This window comes from Orbicella franksi, chromosome 6, assembly GCF_964199315.1.
Source record: "Orbicella franksi chromosome 6, jaOrbFran1.1, whole genome shotgun sequence".
Classification (NCBI taxonomy): Eukaryota; Metazoa; Cnidaria; class Anthozoa; order Scleractinia; family Merulinidae; genus Orbicella; species Orbicella franksi.
Genome location: NC_138150.1, coordinates 26,048,685 through 26,061,227, shown reverse-complemented (window position 1 = coordinate 26,061,227; position 12,543 = coordinate 26,048,685). Strand labels below are relative to the sequence as shown.

Below are 12,543 nucleotides of genomic sequence, written 5' to 3'. Positions count from 1 at the left end.
AATGTTCTAGCAACTGATCATGTATTACTAAAAGCAACATTAATACATTGAAAATAACTATGCTGATTAACGTTCTTCATAGCCCCGAAGTTAGTCATTTCAAGGTGGTTTTTGTAGCCAGGGGCTGGAAATAATATAGGAAGTATATCTATTTCACAGGAACATTGTTCTGGTCAAATATATCTTATTACTGTTAGCTCCTTCACGTCATGACAACGAACGTGTAGACTAAGTGGTGTGTTTACGCCGAAGAATAAGCAGTGCCATTAGAGATGTTGTGTTCTATTTTCTTGTTTCATCTGCATGTATTGTGAGACCCTCTTTATTTTGCAGGTGGTAGCCCTTACGAAAATGTATGTACCGCTGAACAGGCCGGAAGTGGCGGAGGGTGGAGCTCAGCTTCCGGTGGAGGAATCGCGTACGTAAGTGTTGAGAACCTCTTGGAGCTCGATGGTTCAATCAAGGCAGATGGAAGTGATGGAGACACTGGGAGAGGCGGGGCGAGCGGTGGAACTCTTTGGGTTGCTGGGAGACACTTTGAAGGACACGGCCACCTTACTGTCAAAGGAGGTATAGGGAGCTCTCATTCTGAATGTTGCAGTGGCAATCCTTGCCGTACTTGGAAGTATTACGATGGTGGTGGGGGTGGAGGGGGACACCTTCGTCACTTCTCACCCGATCACATAAGGCGGGACGTTATTCGAAACAGGGATGTATCCGGCGGCGCCAAGGGTAACGGGAGTGCTGGCAACGGATACAATGGACAAATTTGTTCAGACGGTCACCACTGCAGTGGACACGGAACATTTTCAGCTCAACAAAGAAATTGCACGTGCGATGCAGGATATTATGGCGTGAACTGTGGGTACCACTGCGATCCCTCAATCACGTGTCTTGGACACGGACGGTGCGCTGCGTTTGGCGGCTGCGACTGTGATCCCGGCTATGTTGGTTATCGATGCGAACATCACTGTAACGCAACACGTGACTGTCATGGAAATGGACGATGCAGCGTGACTGGAAAGTGTGTGTGTGATCCATGTTATACCGGCGAGGACTGTAGGTACGAATGTTCGGATAATGGTAGTTGCATTGGCGGCAAGTGCAAATGCAATCCCTGCTTCATTGGAACGCATTGCCATTCTTTATGCTCAGGACACGGCTCGTGCAATAATGATACCTGTATCTGCGACAGTAAATGGAAGGGCGATTACTGCGAAGTTCCCAAGTGTCCAAACGACTGCTCTGGAAATGGCATATGCAACAGTGCCCTTCTCACGTGTTTCTGTAACCCGGGGTGGCGTGGCGACGACTGCAGCCAACCTGACTGTCCAGGCGAGCCGGATTGTTATAATCGGGGGACATGTGCAACCATAAACGGCACCATCGTGACGTGCATTAACTGCTCCATCGGGTGGATGGGCCCAGCCTGCGATGATCCTTGTGTTCATGGTGTTCAAGAACCAATGGACAGTGGATTTTGCAAATGCGAACCTTGCTGGGCTGGGAAAGGCTGTGACTCTCTTTGCATGGGTCGTGGTACGTGTTCGGAAAGCGGCATTTGCGACTGTGATCCTCTCAAAGGCTGGCGAGGTGACGTTTGCGAAGTGCCTGGATGTCCTGGCCTCGGTGAAGATTGTACTGGTAATGGTGACTGCAATAGCGCCAGTCACGAGTGCACGTGCTACCCCGGGTGGGCAGGTATCGGTTGTCACATTCCAGACTGCCCTGGCGCACCCAACTGCAATGACCGCGGGTACTGTAATGCTACTATGAGTCCTCCTCAATGTCAAAACTGCACTCCTGGCTGGATGGGACCTGCATGTGCTGACCCATGCAAGTATGGAGAACAAGTTCCGATGGACAGTGGACAGTGCGTCTGTTGGCCAGGATACTCAGGTAAGAGAAAAGCTATCAGGTACTATCACTATGTAACTTTAAAACTACCGTAATTACGATACTTTTTACTTGAGGTGTGATGTTTCGCGGATTATAGGTGTGATTTGGTTGATATATAGATTTTCTATGGACTGACCTACCAAAATAAATAATTGCTATTTTGGTTTCTTTAAGGTGTTGGTTGTGATAGTGAATGTTCCGAGCACGGTAAAATAGTCAACAACAGCTGTATTTGTGATGTGGGATGGCGAGGAGACCTCTGTGATAACCCAGGCTGTCCTGGTATTGGATCCGACTGCACAGGCCACGGAATCTGCAATTCAGTCACCCACATTTGCACATGTAACGAAGGCTGGGCTGGCCAGGGGTGTGAAATCCCCAACTGTCCAGGATCCCCTAACTGCTTTGAACGAGGACTATGCAACGCTTCTGTAGATCCCCCTAAGTGTCAAAACTGCTCTAAGGGCTGGATGGGACCAGCATGCAATGATCCTTGTGTACACGGTCAACAGACTCCAATGGACAGCGGTAACTGCGTTTGTGAGCCAGGCTGGGTGGGTGTAGGGTGCGACAGTGAATGCTCAGAACATGGAACGATTGTGAATGACAAGTGCCAGTGTGATGTTGGATGGCGCGGAACGTTCTGCGAAAATCCCGGATGTCCAGGAGATGGTGAGGATTGTTCGGGTCATGGCGAATGTAACAGTGCCCTTCATACATGTATCTGCCAGAATGGCTGGACAGGTGATGGATGTCACATCGCAGACTGTCCTGGAAATCCAGACTGTGCAAACAGAGGTAAAAGTATTCAAATAGTTGAAATTTAGTTTCATAGAGTTTTTTGTCCAGTATTGTATTTGAGAAACAGCTGCTTGCTTTGTACTTTGCAGTCAATTGGGTGAAATTACTTTAATTCAATAAGAGGGTTAGATTGTAACCATTAGATACAAAAAGGCCGTTACCATAGGGAAACTTTGAACGTTTCAATTATGTCGGAGACAATTATTGTTATTTTGTTGTTAGTAGTCTCATGTAAAAGTGAGCCTTGCGAGATAGCATAGCCTTTTACAGTCAGAATCTTTTTTTCTTCTGAAAGACAGACAGGAAGGCAGACCGACAGAGAGACACACACAGATAGGGTGTGGATTCACACAGCAGGTCTAACAATAGTGACTTCATCCTTTTGCATTCTCGTTCATTTTGTCTGTTTATTTTTTCAAGGTTTCTGCAACGAAAGCTCTAATCCTCCGACGTGTACCAACTGTATAGCTGGCTGGATGGGTCCTGCTTGTGAAGATCCTTGCACAAACGGAACACAGGTGCCAATGGACAGTGGAAATTGTGTCTGTGATCACTGCTTCACAGGTCGCGGATGCAATGTGGAGTGCACAGGACACGGAATTTGTGTCGGAAATAAGTGTCAGTGTGATCAACTCACTGGTTGGCGAGGCTCCCTATGTGAAGTGCCTGGATGTCCAGGTTCTAATGGAAGAGACTGCAGTGGAAATGGAAAATGTGACAGTGCAAACCATCAATGCATCTGTCTACCAGGTAGGCAAAGGAGAACATTTGGTTGTGTTATTGCGGAAGGTCTTGTTTGGCAGGATAAAGCATTAACCGAAACCATGGGAGCCTTTCTTGCAGGCATAGAAACAGTCCTCGATGTAAAGCAGTTCAATATTTGACAGACAGTCAACTTCCAATTGGTTCTATGTCTGCATCTGATTTGGCGGGGAAGATTTCATTATCTTCTTACAAAGCTTGGAGAGTTTTCAGTTGATTATATTCATATAATTAAACCACGACAGTATTTTATATTCATATGATTAAGCCATGACAGTAGGAGGTTAATTTGTTCTTCGGTTACTATTCTTGACTGAATACAACTGCACCTAGTGTCCTCTTATAAGTTACAGTTAATTTGCAAATGTACCGTTTTTGTTGATCATGCCTGACACTGGCACGAATCTTGTGGTTACTTTATGGATATATTTTAATCAGCCTGTGAGGAATGCAAATCTTACTACTTTATATCGTTTAATGTCTACTTTTTAGGTTGGACTGGTGTTGGGTGTCACATCCCGGATTGTCCCGGTATTCCAAACTGTTTTGGTCGTGGTCACTGTAACACAACTAATCGCGTGACACCAGAGTGCACAGACTGTATTCAAGGCTGGATGGGTCCAGCTTGCAACGATCCCTGCGTGCACGGTCACCCTAAAGATGGTATATGCGTCTGTGATCCCTGCTTCACTGGAAGTGGATGCCAAAGTGAGTGTTCCGGGTTTGGCGAATGCATCAACAACAAATGTAATTGTGGCCAAGAGCCAGGAGCTGCTGCTATGGGGGAATACTGTGAGCTGCCGGGATGTCCAGGGCAATGTACGAGCCCTGATCATGGTTTTTGTGACACAAATTCTAAGAAATGTATATGCGCGCAAGGATGGGCCGGAGACGATTGTAGCACCCCAGACTGTCCAGGAAAACCGCTCTGTTCTGGCCATGGAAGTTGTAGCAACTCAAATCCAAGAAGGTGCAATTGTGAGCCGCAGTGGGCTGGTGAGATGTGCGAACTGCCTTGCATAAATGGAACAAACTACGGAAACTCTTCAGGCTGTATTTGCGACCCGTGTTTCTCTGGATCTGGTTGTGATCTTGAATGCTCGTTACATGGTAGCTGTGTAAATGACAAGTGTATATGCGATAAAGACATGGGATTCAAAGGTGACGTGTGTGAGATCAAAAGTTGTCCCGGATTCCCATTTGACTGTAGCAATCATGGAAGCTGTAACGGAGCGCTCAAGCAGTGCCAATGCGATCCTGCCTGGTCAGGTCGGGCATGCGATATTCCGGACTGCCCTGGTACCCCTGACTGCAATGCGCATGGCACGTGTATTGCACCCACAACAGACGATGAAACACCAAAGTGCAATTGCTCAAAAGGATGGATGGGCGTAGCTTGTGAAAAACCCTGCAAATTTGGGACTCCAACTAGTGATCATATTTGCGTCTGTGACAAGTGCTACAATGGAGCCGCCTGTGACATGCTGTGCTCCAACCATAGTTCTCAGTGTGTAGATGGACAATGCGACTGTGGGTTTATAGGCTGGCGAGGACAATATTGTGAAAAGAAAGGATGTCCTGGTTACAAGAAAGACTGCTCAGGGCATGGACAATGTCTGACGTCTTTACAAACGTGTATCTGCGATGCTGGGTGGAGTGGTAAGCCTGTTTATTTATGTTTGATATTTTGCCATTATACCTGACCACAACTTGTTGCCTACATGGGAGAGATTATTAGGTGAAGAAAGAACTGGTCAATCCCACCAAGCACTAAACAATAAGGAAACCGTTTTTAATTTTCAATAGCACTCCGTCCGAGCGACTACATCCTAACGAGCCCTACAATTACTGGGAACTGACACATATGGAAAAATTATGTCGTGTGATTTTCCATCTGGTTCTTGGTAATAATGTTGTTGCAGTTTTCGTGCATTGTGCCCAGTGTTGATACTGCGCTGTAGTGCTTCAGCGTAAGGAACGCAACAGCCCTTTAAACCATCGAATAATTACATTGTCTGTTTGCGTTACACGAAAATTAAAAATTAAAAATTTAAAAAAGGCTGTTTTTATACGCTCTTGATTGTGTTTAGATTTATAGGGCGTATTTTTTTATTAACATAGCGTTGAAGTTATTTGCGATTTGCTTCTTTTAGTTTAAGGAACCAACTTTGATCAAATGTGTCGTATTCAGAGTCACCTTTTTAGCCTTTTCGATTGTACGCTCTTGGGTATTGTCATAATGCAATTATTTAGAATCCCACTAAAATACAACGTAACATGCATTTTTCTCCTGAAGGACTCTACTGTGATTGGTTACTTCTATATCATGTAATAAGTTTCATTTATATGCTCAATAGAAAAGTAAGGCAAAATTTGAGGTAATAACATCTGATTGGAACTTTTCCGTTGCACAGGGATTGGCTGTGAGCAAACTGACTGTCCTGGTGAACCTGATTGCAACAATCGAGGTCAATGTATACCAGCTGAGACTCCTTACTGTGGTGACTGCGAGCCAGGCTGGGCAGGAATAGCCTGTGAAACGCCTTGCGTAAACGGCACTCAAAACAAAGATGATCCAACCATTTGTGACTGTGAGCCTTGCTTCAGTGGAATAGAGTGCGATGAGTTCTGTTCTTCGAGACCTAATGCCACATGCGTTAATGAGACATGCTACTGTGGTTTTGAAGGTTGGCGTGGACAATTTTGTGAAAAGAAAGGGTGCCCCGGTTTGTTCAACCTCGATTGTTCTGGACGCGGTACTTGTAACAGCGCCACTCAGACGTGTGACTGCAATCCAGGATGGGCTGGACGGGGATGTGAGGAGCCTGCTTGCCCCGGTACCCCAATGTGCGGAGGCCATGGTACTTGTGAGACGTTTGGATTCACATCTTTCTGTTCTTGTGATAAAGGGTGGATGGGTCGAGCCTGTGAGACTGAATGTGAACATGGTACTCCCCAAGAAACAAGCGATGGTTTATTTGTCTGTCAGTGTCATGATTGCTACAGTGGTGTATCGTGCGACCAGGAGTGCTCTGGACATGGCAATTGTACAAATAATACATGCGACTGTGGATTTGAAGGCTGGCGAGGTTCCACGTGTGCCACGAAAGGTTGTCCTGGCTGGGGATCTGACTGCTCTGGCCATGGCTCCTGTATTACTGCTTTAGGTCTATGTTACTGTAGACCCGGCTGGTCTGGTGTAGGTTGCCATATACCCCAGTGTGCAGGCGGTGGAAATTGTAGTGGGCATGGAATCTGTGATGGACTGGCTCACGATCCTCCAGTTTGTGTCTCGTGTGACACGGGTTACATGGGAGAAGGTTGTAACCAACGTTGCATTAATGGCACAGTAATTAAGTCTTCAAGCGGAGATACGTGTGAATGTGGAGCCTGTCATACTGGAGTTGACTGTGGCACGGAATGCAATGGTCACGGCAAGTGTGAACAGGGCGTTTGCGTTTGTGACAGCGGTTGGAGAGGGGCTAAATGTGAAACAGTGGGTTGTCCAGGCCAAGGGGTAGACTGCAGTAATCATGGTGTCTGTTTGCTAGTTACACAGCAGTGCGATTGCTTTAATGGATGGAAAGGACAGGGCTGTGATGTCCCCGACTGCCTTGGTGTGCCAGATTGCAACGCACTTGGAACTTGCTACGGAGGCGTCGATCCCCCTATCTGTGTGAATTGTACAAACAACACGATGGGTCCTTCGTGTGAATTCCCGTGTGTACACGGCAACGAATATCCACCAAACAGCGTTATTTGCCAATGTGATCCATGTTACACCGGACTGGCTTGTGACATCGAATGCTCTGGACAAGGAACTTGCAGACAAGGTGTTTGTGACTGTGACCCAGGATGGAAGGGCCAAACCTGTGAAACGTTAAACTGCCCTGGAGAACCAGACTGCAGTGGACGAGGAGCTTGCGTGCAACAAGGCTCTCCTGCCACGGCAGTGTGCCTCTGTAATCAAGGATTTGATGGTGATGATTGCAGCAAACTTGTCTGCCCTGGTCAACCTATGTGTAGTGACAGAGGGAACTGTACGCTGATGGGTGACATTCCAACCTGTGCATGTAACCATGGCTTTGATGGGAGCTCGTGCGAGCGTTGCCTACCTCAGTTTACTGGATCTGAATGCGAAAAATGCGTAGCAAACTATATTGGATGGGCGGTTGGCTGCGACGTTAACTGTGTCCATGGCAATGGAACAGGGCAAAACAAAGACATATGCACGTGTCATAATGACTCACAGTTGGGCTACTGGAATGGAACAAGCTGTGACCAATGTGTCTTTGGCTGGGGTTTACCGACCTGTACAGTCTGCGATGAGGCACACGTAGGAGAGAGGTGTAATGTCGATTGCGTCTCTACGCATGCTCAGTATCGTGACAAACTGGACGGAGGTTGGGGTAAACACCCAGTGGAACCCTTTCTGAATTGCCTGTACAACACCGCTCAAGGCGACGTGTTTGCTTGGTTTGGTTACCGGAACAGAAATCCTCACAACGTGTACTTGAACACAGGACCGAGCAACTTCTTCTCGAGGCCTTATCTAAATATTGTTCCAGGTGGATTGAGCGGATTTGTTCGCAAACTCAGTGGCTCTGACAATACTACCAGTAGCCTGATCCCATTATCAACTGAAGATTATGGTCAACCTCAAAAGTTTGCACCGGGTAGACATGACAAAGCTTTTATAGTAAGGTACGATTGAACTTAAATTACGTTCACTTTCACTAGCTGCTGATCATTATTTGTTTGAACTGCATCAGCCATGTGCCGTATACAACTCAGATTTCAACCGTCAAAAGAGATACTCGTTGATAGGTTGCAAGAAAAATGTTGAATTAATGGTTTAAGCCTCATACCTTTTGTTTTGCCAGAATACCTTGAGTTGTTTTTCTCAAGATAAAAATATATCATTAAAAATTTTGGTATTGCCCAGTTAGAAAAAAAAATGTAGGACGCAATTTGTAACAATGTAGTGTTTAACGCTGATGGTTCTTGAAATATGTCAAAAGGTCTGTTCTGCTGAGTAGAACAATTTACTATTAGCGATTGCAAATAATTTGTTTTCAGCTAATAATGAGCTGAATTTTTCTTTCCCTCGATTTTCCTTTTTACAGTATTTTAATAATGCTCTACGTGTATCAGAGTTCCTTCTTTTCCTTCACACAGATTGCAAGACTCGTATCCAATAGCCTGGATTGTAGCATTTCCAGTATCCAACGAGAGAAATGCAGCGGTAGTAGATTCGTCTATGGTCCACTCCATGAGATGTACAGACAGTGAGGCTCAGATGAACAATGTAAGTTCGAGTCTGTCAGTGTTGTGAATCCAAATTTTTTATTTCTTGACTCCCTTATCTACTTAAAAACTACTACACCAGTTTTCAAGGAAAACACGACTAGCCACTACATAGCACTTCCCCTGGTAAACTGAAGGGGTACAGATGTTATTTGACAAAGGAAATCAATTATTCCCGTATTATCAAACTATTACGGTGAGGAAAATAAATTGGCATTGACAAAATAAATCATGTGATAAGGATAAAGCGTTTTCACCTTAGTCTCAGGCGAGGGTTGTAAAATCAAAACCAAAGTGACCAGTCACAAATTACTCGGACCATCCTGTGTACCAATCAAAACCCAAAGCAAATATGTCTGGCTGACTTGTAGCTCGGGAAAACGTGAGGGAGTGGGTCACGATTGGCTTTTGTCTTACTCCTGATTGGATAACAAAGAGGCGCGAGTTTTTCAAACCAATCGGTTGGCGTAGTGATGCAAGGCTAAAGTAAACGCGAATTACTTTCGATACTCAAATGAAAACCGTTCTAATGTACCCTACTCCTTTACGCCATACGTCTCTTCAAATTTACCCTGAAAATGACACAAATATCGCACGCATCTAACATTTTAAACGGTATTTTTTTTCTCTAGATATCTAGTGAAACCTACACATGTTCATGCAACGATGGACACTGGGGTCTAGCATGTCAGTATGATTGTCCTGGTGGGCCACTTACGCCATGTTTTAACAATGGTCTCTGCAATAAGACCACGGGATTGTGTTCGTGTGACCCTAACTGGCGCGGAGACGTCAACTGCACCACCTGCTCGGACGGTTGGCATGGCTTGGATTGTTCAGTCGTCGTGCAAAGTCCAAACAACCAGACCGCGGCGGCATTTGGACATGGTTACTTCATTACACTTGACGGAACTGGGTACAAGTTCCTGGGAAATGGAGAATATCACCTGATACTGTCTCAGTCGTTAGAGATCCAGGTTCGGATGGTCCCGTGTTTTTCATCGAGTTCGTGTTTCAACGCTGTAGCAATAAAGATCGAACAGAACACGTTGTTGGTCCATTCAAGGTTTGCTAATCAAGAAGAGCCTATCGTGTTTGCCAATGGGAGGAGAACGTATTCTCTTGAGTTCGACTTTGGCCCAGCAAATCAAAAGTTCACGTTTAAACGAATATCCCGGTTACAGTTTGTACTCTCCTCGATTTACGGTGTTCAGCTCATAATCCGCTTGTACGACCGATATCTTGATGTCCACTTACGCGTTGACAATCAGACTTATTGTCAGGCCAGCCAGGGACTTTGGGGCAACTGTAACTCCAACTGGTATGACGATTTATCTAGCAGAGACGATAGACTAATTACAGCAACAAATGTCTCGCAATCATACATTCACGAGCTCTATGGAACGTCTTGGCAAGTAGCAGAGAAGAACAGTTTGTTTGCCTATGACATCAACAACTACCACGAAAAAAGAGAACTTTACGGTGGAGGCTATGCATTGCATTTCAATAACTCCGGTGCGCACACTGGAGAAATCTACAGTTTCACGTCTTCAGACATCACCATCGAATTTATGGTTCGTGCTGAGAGTCAAAACGGTACGCTTCTCTCGTACACCAGCACAAAGATGTTTGCTGTGGTACTTGACTCTGGTAAGATCAAACTACGCTATGAAGACACCACTTTAGACACGCTGGCAGTCATTCACACACACAAATGGAACCATATTGCTCTGGTCTGGTCTGTATCGACTCGAATTCTCCAATTCTACCAATTATACTACAACGATGACGGCGGACAACGAGTACACAGCCGAAACTTTCCCATTCCGAGTAACGTCAATGTGTTTCAACCGGGAGGAACTCTTGCCTTAGGGTACTGCCAGCCAGCACCAGGAGGACTAAAAATACCACTGAAGGAGGGTTTCATCGGACAAATTGATGAAGTGCGAATTTGGAATCAAAAGCTGGACCCGTTTACTATTTCGGCTAACTGGAGAAAAAATCTGGGCTGTCGTCTACCGATTCAAAACCTTGCAAGTCTTTGGAAGCTCAACGAAGGCGATGGCACAGTAGCGCACGACTGTGTGTCCAGCGCCCATATAAGATTTCGATCAGGTATCTGGCAAGGGCCAACATGGGTGTACTCTACAGTTGACATCCCGAACTTTTCAGTTGACATTGAGACCGCATACAGCTTCAGATTTGGTAGCACCTGGATGAATGTAGAGCAGACATGTTACAACCTAATCTTTGCTTCGTCGCTGAGATCACAGTACACCGTGCTGAATACTGCAACGCGATGGTTTTATCACATGTCATGCGTAACATCCGTTACCAGAAGTAGCCATTATAGTGATGCTTACTGGCCATTAATGGCTCTATCAGATTTCTATCAACTGTTTGCAGAGCACTCTTCGTGGTATGCTCAGAGCTTGTGTCGCCATGTATCTGTTGTTAACTTCCCAGAGTGGTATGGTGTAAACTGTGCCCAACAGTGCAAATTTGGCCTTCCAGGAAACAACAGCCGTGACAGCAGCTGTGTCTGTATGAAAGGATTCTACGGTGTAAACTGTTCAAGAGAATGTCCCGGTGGTTACAACGTTCCATGTAGCGCCCAATCACCATGCAATAATTTCACCGGAAAATGCTCCTGCCCAGTTCAAGCAAACTCCACTCGTGACTGTAGCGTCTGTTCTCCAGGATGGGTTGGAGCTGACTGTTCTGTGGCACTCGGAGGAAATGTCAGCAATGTAGACAACGTCACATGCCAGGGATTTGGAGCAGCGCACTACACAACCTTTGACGGCGCTGGCTACACTTTTGGCACCTATGGAGAATTTTACTTGATGAAAACCAATGAGTTTACAGCTCAGGTCCGACAAATCCCCTGTATGAGTGGTTCGTTTTGCATTTCATCATTGGCAATGAAAACGGGTTCAACACAGATAACAGTTAGAGCTTCTTACAACGGCAGTGGAATGCCACTAGTCTGGTTCAACCGTAGACTGACAGACACAACATCTCTAAACCTGGAAAATGACTTTATATTTCGTAGAGTTTCTCCACAGACGTATGAAATCAGAAAAGATAGACCTGACAACATATTACTAAGAGTGAAAGCTTGGAAGAAGTATCTTTCCTTCGAGATAACTTCTGCCGGTTCTTTGTGTACTGTTGCTTCTGGACTTTGTTCCTCATGCGACTCAAGCATCGCAAACGACTTTACAAACAGTACAGGTACGGTGTATTGGGGTCATACCATCTCACAGCGTACGATAATTGACATCTTTACCTCCCAATGGACAGTGTCCGCAATTGACTCACTGTTTGTATTTGGCTACACGAGCTATAACGAACAACGAGAAATTACTGTGAATGGATACGCACTGAAGTTTAATGGTACAATTGCTTCCACCGGTCCTCTAAATACCGCTTTCGTAAAAGGCCAAGACTTTACTCTGCAGCTATTTGTTAAAGTTGATGCTCTTGGAGGTACAATCATATCTTATGCAAAAGGATTCACTTTTGCCATCGTGAACGATGTCAGCGTTAAAATTTATGTCGGTGGAGTTTCGTACGACATGGGAATCACACTGCCTCTGGGATCCTGGATTCAAGTTTCTATCGCATACAGTTCCTCTACAGGTAAGAATACCTTATATGTGTGGTTCTTTGTATGAATTTGCTGTCATTTTAATGTAGCTAGATATGTCGTTCGTGTAATTGTACTTCTCCGAGAAAAGGTTTCATTGAAGATTATTGTGTCTTATATAC

The 12,543-nt window shown here is 45.3% G+C and overlaps 1 protein-coding gene across 1 annotated transcript in view; it reads left to right on the top strand.

Moving 5' to 3' along the window:
• The window catches only part of LOC145489587 (uncharacterized), a 120,788-nt gene that overhangs the window by 93,750 nt on the left and 14,495 nt on the right, over positions 1-12,543 (top strand). Inside the window, exons 58-64 of the mRNA XM_081468570.1 lie at positions 334-1,899; positions 2,074-2,697; positions 3,121-3,450; positions 3,955-5,121; positions 5,877-8,166; positions 8,641-8,770; positions 9,402-12,414. Coding sequence (XP_081324696.1) covers positions 334-1,899; positions 2,074-2,697; positions 3,121-3,450; positions 3,955-5,121; positions 5,877-8,166; positions 8,641-8,770; positions 9,402-12,414 — 9,120 coding nt within the window. The remainder of the gene's footprint in view (positions 1-333; positions 1,900-2,073; positions 2,698-3,120; positions 3,451-3,954; positions 5,122-5,876; positions 8,167-8,640; positions 8,771-9,401; positions 12,415-12,543) is intronic.